Genomic DNA, 18,645 nt, shown 5'->3' with positions numbered 1-18,645 from the left:
GACTCTTGATTTCAGCTCAGGTCATGATCTCAACAGTTTGTGAGTTTGAGCTCTTCATCAGGCTCTGTGCTGACAGGGCAGAGCCTGCTTTGGATTTTTTCTCTCTGCCCACCCCACTCATGTGCTCTCTCTCAAAAATAAATAAATAAACTTAAAACAATAAAATATAAACTCTTTAAAAAAAAAGAGTAAAATAAAGTTATCTAGGAACATGCAATGACTCAAAAAACGTATCACCCACCTATCCCATCTAGAGAGATAACCAACAAAAAATGCTCACCAAATAATTAAATCATTGCAGAGATAGAGGAGGATAAAGAAGAGACCTTATGAAACCTGCGTTAACTTAAAGTGGAATTAGTAAAACAAATGGGAAGAAATATATAACAAATGAAAACTTAATTTAGTTTAAAATTAAAATAAACCATCTAAACAAAAAAGAGTATTAAAGTCAGTCCTGTGTACAAGGAAACTGTAAATAGTTATCACAAACAACTTTTTTGGTTTTTTCTTTTGTTTTGTTTACCTGGTTTGCACGATGAGAGTGACCAAACAGCTTGTGACCCAATTTCCCGTACTGTTCCAGTCCTTTCCAACTGCTTAGGGTCAGCACCAGGAGGTGTCTTGTTTGGTGTGGTCATTTTTAAAATATTCTACGAAGAAAACAAGAATATCCACATTATACCAGGACCTGAGCTTCTTTCTACAAAAGGTAAAAATTAAAATTTAGTAGCAAAATGGATCACTACCCTTGATATTAACCATCTATTTCTCAAATGAAGTTAACATAACTCAACCACTATAATTAAAATTTCTTAGGAATTCAATTTTTGTTTCTAAAATATATTATGATTTACAAGATGTGCAAACAGTAGAGTATAATAGTCAAAAGAGCATGGGATCAGAGTTTCAACTTCAGCCTCTCCTTTAACTAGCTTAGACTTCGGGCAGGTCTGGGCTTTATTTCTTACCTCTAAAAGGGGTTGACTTGATCTATAATTCCATAATGCTATACAATTCTATACCTCTCTGAATAAAAATTCTTTTTTTTTAAAACGATTTTATTTTTGGGGCACCTGGGTGGCGCAGTCGGTTGAGCGTCCGACTTCAGCCAGGTCACGATCTTGCGGTCCGTGAGTTCGAGCCCCGCGTCAGGCTCTGGGCTGATGGCTCGGAGCCTGGAGCCTGTTTCCGATTCTGTGTCTCCCTCTCTCTCTGCCCCTCCCCCGTTCATGCTCTGTCTCTCTCTGTCCCAAAAATAAATAAACGTTGAAAAAAAAAAAATTAAAAAAACAAAACAAAACAAAACAAAAAAAACGATTTTATTTTTAAGTAACCTCTACACCCAACGCTGGGCTCAAACTCACAACCCCAAGATCAAGAGTCGCATGCTTCACCGACTAAGCCAGCCAGGTACCCCTCTGAGTAAAAATTCTTAATTCAAATGAATTTTTTTCTTTAGAGAAGTTAAACTGAAATATTCGTATTCCAGGGGCGCCTGGATGGCTCAGTCGGTTGGGCATCCGACTTTGGCTCAGGTCATGAACTCGCAGTCCGTGAGTTGGAGCCCTACGTCAGGCTCTATGGTAACAGCTCAGAGTCTGGAGCCTGCTTTGCATTCTGTGTCTCCCTTTCTCTCTGCCCCTCCCCTGTTCACGATCTGTCTGTCTGTTTCTCTCTCTCTCTCTCTCTCTCTCTCTCTCTCTCTGTCAAAAACAAACTTTTAAAAAAATCTAGAAATATTCTTATTCCAGGAATATGTAAATATTCGTTTCCATTTTTTATTTAGCAAATGTAAATTTGTTTTTGATAACTTTTTATTAAAATATAATAAACAGTGTTATATTAGTTCCAGGTGTACAACATATGATTCAACAATTCTATACATTTCTCTGTGCTCATCACTGTAGGTTTACTCTTAATCCCCTTTATGTGTCTCACCCATCCTCCCATCCACCTCCCCTCTAGAAACCTGTTCTCTGAATTTAACAATCTGTTTATTTTTTTCTGCTTGTTTTGTTTCTTAAATTCCACACGAGTGAAATCATATGATATTTGTCTTTCTCTTATTTCTTATTTCTCTTATTTCTTTCTTATTTCAGACTTATTTAATTTAGCCATATACCCCCTAGGTCCATCCATGTGGTTGCAAATGGCAAGACCACATTCTTTTTTTATGGCTAGTATTTCATAATATGTGTGTATCTACCTATCTATTTATCTATCTCTCTCTGTGTGTGTGTGTATACCACATCTTCCTTATCCATTCATCCACTGATGGACATTTGTGTTGCTTCCACATCTTGGCTATGGTAAATAATACTGCAGTGAACACTGGGGTGCATATATCCTTTCAAACTAGTGTTTTTATTTTCTTTGGGTAAATTACCTAGTAGTGGAATTACTGGATTATATAGTAATTCTATTTATAACTTTTTGAAGAACTTCCATACTGTTTCCCACAGTGTTTGTACCAATTCACATTCCCTCCAACAATGCACAAGCGTTCCTTTTTCTCCAGCATCATTGCTAACACTTCTTATTTCTTATCTTTTTGATTCTACCCATTCTGACAGATATAAGGTGATATCTCACAACAGATACATGAAAAGATACTCAACATCACTAATCATCAGAGAAATGCAAACAAAACCACAATGAGATATTGGTCTCCATTTTAAATAGTCCATTAAGTGAAACAGAGAAATATCACTTCTCCCCACTAGTTGTCAAAAGTTTAACTTATGTGTGCTCTTGCCATAGAAGATAACGTCAGAAAAAAGGTTTCAAGGCGTAGAAGTGAATAACTGACCCATTCTAAACCCAAAAATTTACTGGAACTTTCTCATCTTTTGTTAATCTTGGTAAGTCTATGCAAACATGAAAAAAAAAAAAAATCTCTGGGGCCCCTGGGTGGCTCAGTTGGTTAAGCGTCTGACTTTTGGCTTCAGCTCAGATCATGATCTCACAGTTCACGGGTTCCAGCACGGAGCCTGCTTGGGATTCTGTCTCCCTCTCTCTGTGCCCCTCCCCTACTTGCTCGCTCTCTCTCTCTCTCTCTTTCTCTCAAAAATAAATAAACAAACAAACATTTAAAAAATATTTTTAAAAAAATATCTGATAGTGAACATGTAAAACAGCTTATGTAGTGCAAAGTTACAGATACTGAACATTGTTATATATGCTATTATAAACCTGGCCCAGGGAGCCTGGGTGGCCTCAGTCAGTTAAGCAACTGACTCTATTTCAGAGTCAGGCTCTGCACTGACAACAGGGAGCCTGCTTGGGATTCTCTCTCTCTCTCTCTCTCTCTCATAAATAAATAAACTTAAAAAAAAAAAAAAACTTGGCCCAATATTTCAGTATACCATCTCCTTGACACCTTTTAGATTTCAGTTGTTTCCTAATCTCAACACAGCTCTTGATACTCATTAAATAATAGTAGAGCCACTAGACTGTAAAATCCAGAAAGGCCTGAGACTTAAATGCTCAGTTAGCAATTTACTTAACGAATAAATGGATGAACGAATAGGTGCAGTACTAAGCTAAAGTATTTGCCTTCTGCAATTTAAGTAAGGTCTAGGATGAGACAAGTAAACCTGTGACTGTCACTACAAGCTGAATGTCCAGTCATTGTCAAATATGCAAAAATGTCAAATTGTCAAAAAAAAAAAAAAAGCCCAACTCTACATAGGAGCAGAATCCAACTGCCTGCTTTGATACTGGACGCCACCAAGTGGAAAAAACGCGGAGCTCGGAAAAACCTGGCTTCCTGGCCACTCCGTTCAGAAGAAACTGAAGCCAAGGAGAGAAGGCCACGGCCAGCAGTACCTGGACCACACTCTGTCGATTCTGCTAGATACCTCTGCTAGAAATACTAGAATGGGCAATGGCTCTCCAGCGGCCTTGAGATCGCGAGCGGAAAAGGGGATTGAGAATAGGGATGCGAACGCATCTGCTTACGAGAGAACCATTCTCCAGGACAGGGCGGAGGAGAGAAGCTCACGCCCTTAGAGCTTGCAGACCCGGCTTGCCGCAACCCACCTTTTTAAGATACCCTGCAGCTCGGTGCCACTCCCACTCAGGACAGCCCGGCTTTCCCACAGACGTTAATTTGGAGTCGCAGGACAATGACGTCAGTTCTCGCCAGGGCTCCGCCTGTCGCTCTCTGTCGCGCGCGCGCACTGCGTCCCTAAGGCATGCGCGAGGCGGTGGTTGAGCACCGCCATTTTGGCCGGTGGCCGTAAGAACACGCTGTGTGAGAGAGAAGTGAAAGGAAGAACTGACTTGGCTTCTGCGCTCTCCTCCGCAAGGGAGTCGTTTTCTCCAGGTACCTGAATGGCCCGGGAGGGTTTGGCCGTTAGCTGTGGTCTCCCACGATTTAAAGACAGTAGGGACGTTGTCTGAGAGCCTTTGGTGAGGCCTCTGGTGTCAGCAGTGAAGGAGGCAGCGGCGCGTGGCAGCCGGTTCGGGAGGGACAGCTGGAACCGCCGAAGCGCGGACGCTGCGGAGGGCTTAGAGGTGCGTCGCGCATCCCCTCCAGCTGACCTGGCTCTTGGCCACTGTTGCCAGCCACCCCCCGACAGGGGCTACGAGAATGGATTTACATGCCATCTCAGAGATGTAATCTCCACCGTCTCCACTCCCCCTTTACTACTCCTCTTGCCCTGTTACAGAGAAGAAGGCAACTTCAGAACTCAAAGCATCGTCGTTTCCCTCCCCCCACCCCCCATCCTTACCCTGACACAGTAAAATGGACTTATTGGCACATGTGCGTATTTGATTATAGGAAGTCGTGGCCTTTTCTTCCTCGGCTTTTCTGGTGATTATGGAATGAGTCATGGCATTTTGCCGTCTTTATAGAAATGATGGCCAGCTGTAGCTCTACTTTTCTCATAGAGCAACGTGTATTCGATTATCCCAAGTAACCTCCCAGTTGAATGCCTTTAGCTTTTTTGGTGCGCTTTTATAGCACTTGGTACTTTCTTCTTGGTGACTTACTTGTTTTCCCCTTATGTCTTAAATTGCATGAGATCAGGGGCGCATTGGTTCGTACCTTGTAGACGCGAAGTCCAAAGCCTATTCTCACATCTCGTAAACTACATAAATGTATTTTCTCTTATTTTGTGTATGGTAGTCGGTAACAGTGAGAAATAACTGTCAAAACAGTGGGGAGGGATGTGGGAGGGTTTTTTGGGGGGTTTTGTTTTACCCTCTCTTCCACAGAGACTACTAGTTAGGCATTTATGATAGTGGCATTTGCGTTGCATTTCTCAGTACGTTTGTCTCCTATACTGAGAATATTCATCCTATATCAGCTACCTAACAACAATGCTTTGTCAATATTAGCCAAGGGCTCTTATCTGTATTTGTATCAAAAAGGGTATTTTTTTTTTCACGTTAAAAACCTTGTTAGCCCCATAAAAAATTTTTTTCAGGAGAACATTTAATATGGTTTCTGGGGGAAAAAAGTATTATTTTGTTGTCCCTTCTAAATGTCTTCAGTGTAGGATTCTGAAATCAGAGTTGTGCACCACTCCCAACTTACATGTTTTATAAGACTAATAACCTGCAATAACCATAAGTTGGGATATTTTATGTGATACCAAGCATCATTTGTTAAGAGCAATCTCTTAAGTGCTTTCACATGGTGTTATAATAATTTTGGTCTTAGACTACAAATGCTTTTCATAATGCCTCACTTCCTTTTTTCTTGCCAGCTGGAAGAATAACACTGAGGGTCATTGTTTGAGTACCTATTTTGAAAAGTTTGTATTCAGATCTGAAATATCTTCACATTTCTCTTTGTTTCCAGAAGTCTGTTACTAAACTCTACCTTCCCCCACCCAAGCCTTACAGCCTGTATCATTCTCATTGAAAAAGAAAGTAGGGATTCCCCCCCCCCCTGCCAATTCTTGAAAATAATATACGAATTTAATCAGTAGTGTTTACACAAGTAACATTTATACAAAGATTCTGTATTCCTTATTCTTAATGCATTATAACTTATTACTTTCTTACATAAATCTGCTTATTAGTCATCTCTGATATGTTTTTATTTTTCTATAAAAGTCATCTCACATTCACTTAGTTTTTAAAAAGGTTTTTTGAAATATCAGATGAAACACTTAAGTAGTTTGACAGAAATAAAGTTGAACGTAAACAATTTTGTGATGAAAGATTTATCCTCTAAAATGAACTTCATGACATTCATTCATCGGATAATTTGTATGGTGCCCAGCTTTATTTTAATAACTAACGAATCTTCAGTTTTCAGGGAGTTGTCACTTACAATGAAAGCTTTTTTTGAAGCAATTCAAAAGTTATTTGATTTCTTTCTCTTCTAGTCTTTATGAAAACTAGACCAGCTTTTAAAGGGGTAATGGGTCTAGAAGTTACCATTACCATTCTGTTTATTACATAAATACTTAGTCTCCTTTTGGTTGATTTTTTTTTTTCTCACTACATACTTTAGTGGATAGCTGTTGCTATGAAATATTGGTAATTTGCAATATTTCTGAAGTCACTATAACCTATAGGAAAACTTATTTACTATTTTTAAATTAATTTTCTCATTTATTCAACAGAAATACTTGAGCTTTTATGATATACTGGACACTGGTTTAGCCACTGGGCTGAACAGACAAGAAATCTCTGCCCTCGTGATGGAGTACTTTTTACTTGGGGAGGAAAAAGTACTGTCTGTGTGTAGAGAGAAAGAATATATAAATACATGTATACACACGATAAATACATACATAAACCATATATACACATACATATGAAATATATATTGTGCAGTATAGTAGAAAGAGCTAAAGAGAAAAATAAAGCAAATCAGGAAAGAAAAAACCAAAACAGTGGGTGTATTTTTTGGTAGTATAAGCTAGAGAAGGCTCACTGAGAAATAAACATTAAAGACTTGAGGTAGTGAGCCTTGTAACTCACTAGGGGGAATAGCATTACAGGCAGAGAGAATAGAAAAGGTCAAGGCCCTGAAGCAAAAACTGTCTGACTTGTGCTCTAAGAACCACAAGAAGCCAAGGTGGTTGGATCAAAATGAACAAGAGCTGGAGTAGTTGGAGTTGAGATGAGAAAGTAGTATAAGCTAATCAGTACCTCATTTGTTATTTTAAGGACTTTGGCTTTTACTCAGAATGAGTAGAGAAGCCATTGCAGGACCTTAAGCAGAAGAGTGACATGATATGGCTTACACTTCAAAAGGATCACCCTGGGGCACCTGGGTGGCTCAGGCAGTTTGGTTCTTGAACCCGGCATCGGGCTCTGTGCTGACAGCTCAGAACCTGGAGCCTGCTTTGGATTTTGTGTCTCCCTCTCTCTTCCTCTCCCCCACTCACATTCTGTCTCTCAAAAAATGAATAAACATTAAAAAAATAAAAGGATCACCCTTACTTCTGTCATGAGAAGGAACTGTCAAGGGTTGGAGTAGAAATAGGTAAAAGTAGAGCAGAGAGACCTGATAGGGAGCTATTAGAGTAATGCAGGTAAGAAATAATGATGGCCTAAACCAGAGTGAAGAGAAGTGGCCAGATTCATGAAGGTAAATTGTACAGAATTTGCTGCTGTGGCATGTAAAAGATAACTTCAAGGATTTGGGCTTAAGTAAATGGAAGACTGGAGTTGTCATTTAACAGAATGGGCAGGACTGCTAGAGAAGCACATTTTGGTTGGGACTTCTGGTGTTCAGTTTGGGAGATGGTATATTAGACCTTCAGGAAGAGATGTTGGGTAGTCAGGTAGATAAACAAGTTTACCGTTAGGAGAGGTGTCATGACTAGAGCTAGAAATTTGGGACTTAGCAGCATATAAATAGGATTTAAAGCCATGAGATTAGAATAAAACACCTTAGAGAATGAATATAAATTTAAAAAATGTGACAGTATTAGAGCACTCTTCAACTTTTAGAAGCCTAGAAGATGAGGAAAAGTGACCAGGAAAATAGGAGGGAAACTGGATCAGTACTATGTCCCAGAACCTAGTTAAGAAAGGGTTTCTGCATAGCAGGAAAAAGTCATATTTTGTGTTAGACGCAATAGGTTGTTCGAGTAAATTAGGAACTGTTAACTATTTGTTTTACCCATGTGTAGAACAGTGGTGGACCTGACAAGCTATTCTGGTGGAATGATGAGCACTAAAGTCTGAAATGAATTCCAGAGAAAATACACAGACATTTGGAACACTGACTATAGCTATACAGCTCTTCCAAATAGTCTTGCTATAAAAGGAAGGAGGGGGCGCCTGGATGGCTAAGTTGGTTAAGCATCCTACCTATTCTTGATTTTGGCTCAAGTCATGATCTCACAGTTCATGGGATCCAGCCCTTCATTGAACTCTGCTCTGACAACGCGGAACCTGCTTGGGATACTCTCTCTCAAAATAAATATTAAAAATAAGTAGAACGAGAAATAAAGCAATGGGGGAAGATAATAGATTATTTGAATGCTGATGAAAATGAGCCAGTGGAATAATTGATGATCTGAAGTACAGGAGAGAATTGTTAGAAAATTCCCCTTAGTAGATGTCTTTTAGTGTGCAAGTGTACTTCACTGTAGAAATTTATATGGGATTGCTGGTTGGCTGGTTCACTTGAGATGACACTAACCAGCAAGGCTTTGCTTTTGTCTACCCATTTTCAGCTTTACATGTGCAGGTGAAGAGTTGTATGTAACTAGGATTATAGTTTAGGATATAAATGATTAACAGTGGAATTTTAGCTGGGTACAGAGGGACATGAAGTTAGAAAAACTGAGGAACAGTGGTAATATGGTAGAATTAAGAGATAATGATAGTAGGTCTAGGGAATGGGGAGTTCAAAGGGTTGTTGGATTGTTGGGTACGAGAGGGGTAAACTGAAAAGACAGGAGTAGTAATTGAAGAATGGGGTATTTGAAAAGAAGGTTATAGAAGGATTGCAGTCATTGGTAATAATAAGGTCAAAGCGGGGCACCTGGGTGGCTCAGTTGGTTGAGCATCTCACTTCGGCTAAGGTCATGATCTCACAGTCCGTAAGTTCGAGCTCCACATCAGGCTCTGTGCTGACAGCTCAGGGCCTGGAGCCTGCTTTGGATTCTGTGTCTCCCCCTCTTTCTGCCCCTCCCCTGCTCATGCTCTGTCTCTCTCTGCCTCAAAAATAAATAAAAACATTTTTAAAAAATTAAAAATAAGGTCAAAGGTTTCACCAAAGGAATGAGGATGAAAGACAAGATCACTGGAGGAGAGAGGTTACTGAACTAAGAGAACAGGCTGTTAATAGGAAGATCATCTATGAACATATTGAAATCAAGAGTTCTGAGAGGATTTGTAAAAAAGTAAAATTTAGCCTAGGGCTGAAATGAGGATGGGAGGGAGTGATCTGATGGTTAGTAAATGGAAGCAGTTGGATGACCTGAGAGGCAAAAGCTGACTATAATGAGGAGGGAGAGATAAGATAGTCTGGGAGGAGCATGGAGCATAATCTCTTATCCCACTCCAAACCTAAAGGCATTGCGGAGTGAGAAAGAGGTGTACAAGGGAAAGCAGTCAGTCAAAACAAAATCAGAATTAACACAATCCTTGATAGAAAAGGCCAACAGAATGTCTTTTTTGATGGGTATTCTTTTGGCTTCAGGTTCTGCCATTACATACTGGAATAACCTGGAGTTTTAGGATAGTTTTCAGAATTATTTACTTTAATCACCATTCTGAGAAAATTGATGTCTGTCACTAAGCCCAACATGGTAGAAGATTTTTAAGTTCACTTTGAGCTTAGCTGCATAATTGATGGTACTGTTAAATATCAAGACTTACAGAAGCTTTAAAAGTGAGCACAATCTACATGCATGGTTCCTTGGTCTTTTCATTTTTTTTTTTTTTTTCAACGTTTATTTATTTTTGGGACAGAGAGAGACAGAGCATGAACGGGGGAGGGGCAGAGAGAGAGGGAGACACAGATTCGGAAACAGGCTCCAGGCTCTGAGCCATCAGCCCAGAGCCTGACGCGGGGCTCGAACTCACAGACCACGAGATCGTGACCTGGCTGAAGTCGGACGCTTAACCGACTGCGCCACCCAGGCGCCCCAAGTCTTTTCATTTTAATGCTATTAGCATAAATGTCATCTTGGCCATATTACAGATTCTTAAATGGCAATTTTTAACTTTTCCCCTTAGTCAACATCAGGGTCACAACCTTAATAATTTCCTCTTTCTGTTATTAACATCCTTAATAGATAAGACATGAAGTAATACTTAATTTGAGAGAGGGAGTAAACATGTTTATTATATGTATTACTTTTTCACATCAACTCTTTCTATTCTGTTTTATTGGACTGTACTCATACACTGGTATCAGTATTAATTACTGAGACATTATATCATTTTTTTCCATCTGTTAAATCTAGGTTCCCCCTTTCCATTTGCTCTTTTTCCTTTTCCTAAGCCATTCTTTTTGCATAAGAGCTTTTGGTTTGGCTTGTCTGGTTTAATGTTTTTTCCTTGAAATTGGATTAAATGTATAATTTGGGCGAAGGTTGAAATGTCTGATATTGACTATTCTGTATTGTAAAAACTGAGACAGGGTGTAATTTGATGAAGTCTTTTATGTTTTTAAGTTGAAAGTTTTCTCACATGTATATATTTTGTAAGATGATTCCTAGATCTTTCCTTTTTTGTGACCAGTGTGCTTTTTCTTTCTTTATATAAATCTTCTGATTAGTAGTATATATGTAAAATTTTGTTTTCTCAACGTGACTAAGTCATTTCATTGATTTCACTAGGTTTTTTTTTAGTAGTTCTAGATAATCATATCTGAATATAGTGATAATTTATATTCTCTCCAACTTTTATGCCTATGATTCATTTCTCTTAACTAATTGCGTTGACTGTGCCATAATTTTGTTAACTTTTCTTTTAATAGAAAAGCTGGATATTCTTACTTAGAATTATGGCAGATAAATTAACAAGAATTGCTATTGTCAACCATGACAAATGTAAACCTAAGAAATGTCGGCAGGAGTGCAAAAAGAGTTGCCCTGTGGTTCGAATGGGTAAGCAGTTCTTTGGATCATTTAAAGATAAGAAAAAGTTTTTAAAAAATTGACTTCGTAGTTCTCTAGGCATATACTTAGTTTCTTTAAACTGTAAAAATAAGACCAGATTTTGTTCTAAATTTTTTATTGCTTTGTGACTAAACGGTCCTATTTTTGCTAATGGTAGAATAATGTATTACCAATATATTTTAAAGTTCATTGGCTATAAAAGCAGAGTTTGTTACTAAGATTCTTACTGTTCTACAAAAGTTCTATAATTATTTAAGTCTTGGAGAGAGGACTACCAGTATATTTTGGTTTTGATAGTATTCTCATTTTAAAAAGCAAGAATAAATAGCTTAATAAGAATGACTAATTCATGAGGTTTTACTATATATTTCCAAAATTAATTAATTTTCAAAATTAATTTAAAACAATTCAGAATTATTGGTAGTCTTTGAGGGCTATGTTATAATTGTTACTTTAACTGTACTAGTGAGGTGTACTTTTGAATCTTAAACTTTAGATGTCATCTATTATAGTCTGCCGTGCTATTTAGAAATTCTGTTATTAATATCTGTAATGCCAGGTTTAATTTCTTGTGTATATTGGATGACTACATACCTTTTTGGAGCTTTACTGATTTAGCTAACGTATTACATTCCTTTTTCTGGTGTACATTGCCATTTCCAAGGTATATTTTGTGAATTAAATATTCAGGCCATTCAGCTTAAAAATAAAACTGTTTTAGGGGCACCTGACTGGTTCAGTCAAGAAAGCATGTGACTCTTGCTCTCAGGGTCCTGAGTTCAAGCCCCATGTTAAGGGTAGAGATTACTTAAATGAATAAATAAACTTTTTAAAAAATAACAAATAAAACTGTTTTAGGAAGCATATTTTCTTCCCCAGTAGTAAATTAATATATATTAATTATAATTAATTCCCACATAGCACTGTTTTTTTAGGATATTATCTCAAATGTATTTCTTCCTGTGTTCTTTGTTTTTGAAAATCAGCTTCTGTATGGAGATTTGGAACCAGAATTACCTAAATAACAATGTTCAGAAAATTAGAATGGCAGGGAAAATGACTTAATTCTATCTTTTCTTTTGCCAGGAAAATTATGCATAGAGGTTACACCCCAGAGCAAAATAGCATGGATTTCTGAAACCCTTTGTATTGGTTGTGGTATTTGTATTAAGGTAAGTGATATTTAATTTATCGGATCACATTTGCAAGCTGAAAAAGAAGTCAGAAAATTCTGAATATGTTATAACTGGTTTTTCTAATTTTTTATTTTTTTTAGAGAGAAAGCACAAGCAGAGAGGGAAGGAAGGGAGGAAGGGAGGAGAGAGAGAGAGAGAGAGAGAGAGACTGAGACTCTCAAGCAGGCTTCACGCCCAGCACGGAGCTCAACATGGGGCTCAATCCTATGACCCTGGATTATAACCTGAGCCGAAATCAAGAGTCCGACACTCAACCGACTGAGCCACCCAGGCATCCCCATTATAACTATTTTTAAAGAGGCAAAATATAAAGCAGCGAATAAAGAATATAAATTTAGGAGAATGGTATTCTAGCAAAAATCTAATATTGTTGCTTTTTTAATTAATTAAGCCACCCTATGTAAAAGTTATCCTTGCCACACTCAACTTTGGAAAGCCGTTTCCAACCAAAATTAATTTCTTTTTTCATCCTTTTTTATTTCCCCCTTTTATGAGAAGGACATTCTAGAGCATGTCTTTACAAGTACTTTTGGAAACGTAAATACAAAAAGTATGAGTCATGTTACCTGCAGTCTTTTCAAGTCTGTATTTAATTTTAAATCACATCTTTTAAACAGAAATGCACTCAGCCAAAATTTTTTTAATTTAACGCAATAATTTTTCAAAATACCTCAATTAGTTTTTGTTGCATTGAATGGTTTCGTTAAGGCTTTCAACTTTAAAATGATAGATTTCCAAACTTAGTTCATAAATAATATTTAAGAACCAGTGCATTATGTTTCTAATTTAGATATTTGTAGATAATTATTTTAAAAAGGGGCTTTTACCAGAGTATGGATACTACCCTGTTACTGATTCTCATAAGGTTTATGTGTATTTTACATTGGTTTCTGAATCCTTAATTAAGTATCCAAAAGAATTTCATTGGTATGAAAGTGTTTTCCCTCGTTTTGAAAATATAAGGAGGAAACATTCCTTCCAGAAAACATTTACTAATCTCTTATGTACCTGTCAGTGTTGGGGGTGCTGGAGATCTGATTTTGAACAATATATTCTACCCTATTTTCTTCTTCACTGATATAAAAAAATGAGATCTCAAATTTTGGGGTATACACTTCAGTGGCTGAAAGGATACTGATATGAGGAATCTGTGGTGGGGATAATAGATACCCTCTGAACACTAAGGTACTTATAGTGCACGGCGTACATGAAATAGTATTCTAAACAGATGTTTATATTACTTACAGCCTATAACCATTTTATGTACATTTGTGGAATAACAAAATTCTGTAAATGGAGGTAACTCTTGGCAGAAAACTATATTGTATACAGAATTAGTAGTTTGGGGGTGCCTGGGTGGCTCACTTGGTTAAACATCTGACTCTTGATATCAGTTCAGGTCACGATCGCAGGGTCGCAGGGCCAAGCCCCACATGGAGCCTGCTTAAGATTCTCTGTCTTAGGGTGCCTGGGTGGCTCAGTCGGTTAAGCGTTTTCAACTCTTGGTTTCAACTCAGGTCATGATCTCATGGTTCTCGAGTTCAGGCCCCACATTGGGTTCTGCGCTGGCAGTATGGAGCCTGCTTGGGATTCTCTCTCTCTCCCTCTCTCTCTGCCTTTCCCCCACTCACTCTCAAAATAAATAAACTTTAAAAAAAAAAAAGATTCTCTTTCCTTCTGTCAATGCCCCTCTCTCTTGCTTATACACTCTCTGTCTCTAAATTAAAATAAATATATATATGTATATTTTTTAAAAGACATAATGGTTTTGGTTAGAAGGTGGTAATTACTTTGTTAGAATATAAGAATTTTTGTTTTTTAATTTTCTGTGTTCTTAAAACTTACTGAGAATTCACTGAAATTGTTACATACAAAGATTTTTAAATCGATCCCCTCAACTCTGAACAGTTCTGCTAAACAGATATCTAATCTGAGGTTATATTCTTTGAATGTATCTTTATAGTTGTCTGAGCAATGTTTGTAGTCATATTGATGCCCTTAAATGATCTTCCAGTTCTTGCCATTCTTATTCCTTGGATTTTTATTTGATTGATAATGAACTTTTCTTCGAGTTTTTCTATAAGTAAACTTTTTTTTAATGTGAATTTACTCAGTTGCAATATAAAGCATCTGTTTCATATGGGACGGTTAAAAACCACAATGGAAAGACATTAATCTTTGCTCTGTGCAGATATTATGCTAGCTGTTGGTGGGATGTAAATAGACCGAAATAAGTACCGTCTGGAAAGGACTTAACCTTAAATCTGACTAAACACTAAACATAAAGACCTTAAAGGACTTTACAAAGTACAAAAAAAAGCATACAAAGACAGGAAGAAGAAGGTAGTGAGAAAGCATCCGTCAACTGAATATGGAATGATATACTCAATAAACATGTTTTATCTTGCCTCTTAGCCGTATCTAATGTTAAAACACACACACAAATAGCCCTCAATTTTTGTAAGGTTTTTCATTAAGTATTAAAATCTAGAAATATGCCAGTCACTAACGGAGATACAAAATTAGTTAAAATGATTCTTGCCTTCAAGGAATTTAACTTTCATTTTTTAAGTAGATAAGAAAATGAAGCAGTATTTTACATCTTGTGGAAGTCCCACACTTGGGGTTTTTTGTTTGTTTTTTGTTTGTTTTTTTTGGTAATCTCTACACCCAGTGTGGGGCTTGAGCTTAACCCTGAGAACAAGAGCCACATGCTCTTCTGACTGAATTAATCAGGTACCCCGTAATTCCCCCATTTTGAAGATTGTTTATAAAAAATTCTTAATCTATCCGTTTTAGTCATATGTACATTTCTAGAAATTAACATAAAATTCTTTACTTTAAATAACAGAAATGTCCCTTTGGCGCCTTATCAATTGTCAATTTACCAAGCAATTTGGAAAAAGAAACAACACATCGATATTGTGCCAATGCCTTCAAACTTCACAGGTATATTTTCAAGTCAACATTCTACTTGGATCAAGAGTAAAATACATTTGAAATTTTCAGAGAAAGATGAAAATGGGAAGAAGTATTAACCATCCACTAAAGAGAAATGCAAAATTATAATGTATAGAATCGTACTGTATATGTCAGTGTTTCATTCTGGCTAACAATAGAATTACTTGGGTTTTTTTTTTTAAAAACTAATGCCTAGGTTTCAGCCCAGTTGAATTACATTATATCTCTAGATATTGAATCCAGACCTCAATAAGTTGAAAAAGCTCCCAAGTGATTCTGATATACAAGTGAGGTTGAGAATTACTATTATTAATAATACTCATATCCCCAAAATAACTTTAAGGAACTTGTTTTCTATTTTCATTATTTACTAATCTCCTCTACAGAGACTATTACTCTGAACTTCAACATATATTGTTAAATCACAGGAGTGCTTTGAGGTTTTTAATCTGCTAAACACTGTTATTCTGAATCTGAGAGTCTAGATTTAACTAATAAAAAGGTATTTCTCAACCTGCCAGCTTTAAAGAGCCTACTGCAGCAGGGAGAATGAAGTGGAGTATTTCTGGTTGATGTGGCACTATTCTCCTTGTAAGTAAATGGCAGGACAAAAAAAAAAAAAAAAAAGACAGTGTGAGGTTGCACCTGCTATTTAATTTTGTATCAGAGCATTTGGTTATACATTAAAACTGAGCTTTATATGTAAAGGAGAATTACTTTAGAATGGACATGAATGAAAATTGAAAATAAAATTTAAAGTAATATTGGTCATGGATGCATTTCTAACAATTAACAGTTTAAGTTACTTTTGGCTGTTTTTTTTTTTCTAATAGCCAATAATATCTGGCATATATCTCTTAGCTTATTAATGGATGTGTGTGGAGTGCAAGTGCATTAAAATACATGATTATGGTATTATGTAGCTTTTTCTACCTAAATCCTAGTTTTATTTATTTATCCATTTTTGTATACTTAATGACAGGTTGCCTATCCCTCGTCCAGGTGAAGTTTTAGGATTAGTTGGAACTAATGGAATTGGAAAGTCAACTGCTCTAAAAATTTTAGCAGGAAAGCAAAAGCCAAACCTTGGAAAGTATGATGTATGTATACTACTTCATGAAAATGAATACTTAGGTCAGTTTTGTGAGACTTTGAAGGAAAGGATGTAATTTTTTTAATGTTCTTATTTTCAGTATCATTCATTAATGCTGAGAAATAATATATAGATGAAACTCCTTTTTAATTAAGATCTGTTAATGCTACTGATAAATATGAACTTCCTTAAACTGTTAATGAAGTTTTAAAAGCCAGAAGGCTTCTATTTGGATGTACAGTTGACCCTTGAACAATGCGAGGGTTAGGGGTCATGACTCCCCCTCCACACACAGTCGAAAATCTGTGTATGAGTTTTGACTCCCCAAAACTTAACTGTTAATACCCTTTGGTTGACCAGAAGCCTTACACCAGTAACATAAACAGTTACCTATCTTGTACATGTATTATATACTATAGTCTTAAGATAAAGCAAGCTAGAGAAAAGAAGATGTTATCAATATTAAGTAAGTCATAAGGAAGAGAAAATAGATTTATGGTACTTTATTATAGTTATCAAAAAAAATTCACCCATGTTGTTCAGGAGTCAACTGTGTAATAGTCCTCTTTTTTGCATTATTATGTATTATTAAATTCAGATAATTGTATTTCTAGGATCCACCTGATTGGCAAGAAATTTTGACTTACTTCCGTGGATCCGAATTGCAGAATTACTTTACCAAGATTCTAGAAGATGACCTAAAAGCCATTATTAAACCTCAGTATGTAGACCAGATTCCCAAGGCTGCAAAGGTCAGTTGCTCTTTAGGAGGAATTTATGTATTTTAGATATCTGTGGAGGTATAAAATATGTATCAAACTAAACTTATTTTGCTTTGTAACTTTTTAATATTGAAGGAAAATAGTAGTAACTATTTCTGATATATTATGATAGGGGACAGTGGGATCTATTTTGGACCGAAAGGATGAAACAAAGACACAAGCAATTGTATGTCAACAGCTTGGTAAGAGTTTGTTTTGTGTTCATGCTTTAACAGGCCCTGAACTTAACTCATAAAGATAGATACTTATCATATGGATTACTGAAATACAGGGGAAAATCTCTAGGAATTGTTGTATTCACTTTTTACATTAACAGTTTTCAACTGAAATATCATTCATACCCAGAATGATGTGCGATACATACATTTTGCCTAGAAGAGGTAAAAGAAAACTTAACAACATTGAACACAATGCCTCTATATTCTTTGTAGATTTAACCCATCTAAAAGAACGAAATGTTGAAGATCTTTCAGGAGGAGAGTTGCAGAGATTTGCTTGTGCTGTCGTTTGCATACAGAAGGCTGATATGTAGGTTGCTTTGCAAATTTTGTACATCTTAATCTTTATTTTAGAGTTTTTATTTGTAATACTATTAAGGCATTGCTTTTGAGAGAAGTTAACAGAAATAGTATCTAAGGTTCTGCTTTTGAGCTAAGATGTTGAAACATTTATGCATCCATTGCCATTCCCTGTTATTCCCAAAGGGGGAGAGTAACTCATTTATTTAGATAAGTACTTCACAATTTATGGGTTACAGTGCTGTTTAATATGATCAGTTGCATATTACATAAACTCTGTACATAAAAGGATATTTTTTTAAACTTAAGCTCTCCAACCAGGCCAGCAAGGTTTTTAAATACCTCAAGTAAAACAGGTCTTTTAGATTACCCTAAATCAGGGTGGCATGTCATGTGAGAGAGAAAAGGGAAGGAGTTTCCTTCCTACCTTCTAATGCCTCTCTTTTCCCAGATATATTGCTCCCACCTTTTTCTACATTCCTACTCTGACATCCAGTGCAGGCTAGCCCTTTTCCACAAAGTGTTCTATAATTCTGTGCAGTGCCCTCCTTTTCAAAAACTCATTTGCTTTAATGCAAATGGACTTTAATCAAGAGCAAAGCTGTCTGAATTACTTCAGACTTTATCAGAATATTTTTTCATGAGGTAATAACACTTTGTACATTAGCTTAATCAGAGAGTCTCTCCCCAGGCTTGATAATGCAGCCCTGCTTTTGCAATTTTTTTTCTTTCTACTTTTGAACAGAATACAGAAGTTCTTACTCTTACACAGTGGACTCCTCATTGGTGTAAGAGAGTATGGTTGTTGTTAAATCAGAAACTATATTACAGAGCTTTAAAATATCATGTAAGATAGAATTATATCCTATTTGTCTTACAAATCATTGTGTTTGCTTTTCTTTCTCATAGTTTCATGTTTGATGAACCTTCTAGTTACCTAGATGTCAAGCAGCGTTTAAAGGCTGCTATCACTATACGATCTCTCATAAATCCAGATAGGTGAGTATAGATTGGTATGTCTGTCTTCTTTTGTTTGGGGAG

The 18,645-nt window shown here is 36.6% G+C and overlaps 2 protein-coding genes across 6 annotated transcripts in view; one reads left to right on the top strand and one right to left on the bottom strand.

Annotated features, from left to right (window-relative positions):
• The window catches only part of ANAPC10 (anaphase promoting complex subunit 10), a 110,112-nt gene extending 105,950 nt beyond the window's left edge, over positions 1-4,162 (bottom strand). For 2 of the 5 annotated variants that reach the window (XM_045466567.1, XM_045466574.1), the window contains exons 1-2: positions 4,045-4,145; positions 527-653 (exon numbers count right to left, since the gene is read on the bottom strand). In XM_045466567.1, coding sequence (XP_045322523.1) covers positions 527-641 — 115 coding nt within the window. In that variant the 5' untranslated portion in view covers positions 642-653; positions 4,045-4,145. Of the gene's footprint in view, positions 1-526; positions 654-3,963 lie in introns of all 5 variants that reach the window. The other 3 variants (XM_045466581.1, XM_045466591.1, XM_045466557.1) reach the window with 3 other exon arrangements.
• Positions 4,163-4,216: 54 nt separating this feature from the next.
• Positions 4,217-18,645, top strand: part of ABCE1 (ATP binding cassette subfamily E member 1) — a 31,665-nt gene continuing 17,236 nt past the window's right edge. The window contains exons 1-9 of the mRNA XM_045466542.1: positions 4,217-4,330; positions 10,913-11,042; positions 12,141-12,226; positions 15,102-15,199; positions 16,194-16,311; positions 16,919-17,056; positions 17,199-17,268; positions 17,518-17,614; positions 18,514-18,603. Of these exons, the coding sequence (XP_045322498.1) occupies positions 10,940-11,042; positions 12,141-12,226; positions 15,102-15,199; positions 16,194-16,311; positions 16,919-17,056; positions 17,199-17,268; positions 17,518-17,614; positions 18,514-18,603 (800 nt within the window). The 5' untranslated portion in view covers positions 4,217-4,330; positions 10,913-10,939. The remainder of the gene's footprint in view (positions 4,331-10,912; positions 11,043-12,140; positions 12,227-15,101; positions 15,200-16,193; positions 16,312-16,918; positions 17,057-17,198; positions 17,269-17,517; positions 17,615-18,513; positions 18,604-18,645) is intronic.

Source organism: Leopardus geoffroyi, chromosome B1 (genome assembly GCF_018350155.1).
Source record: "Leopardus geoffroyi isolate Oge1 chromosome B1, O.geoffroyi_Oge1_pat1.0, whole genome shotgun sequence".
NCBI lineage: Eukaryota > Metazoa > Chordata > Mammalia > Carnivora > Felidae > Leopardus > Leopardus geoffroyi.
This window is presented reverse-complemented; position numbering and strand designations above follow the sequence as displayed.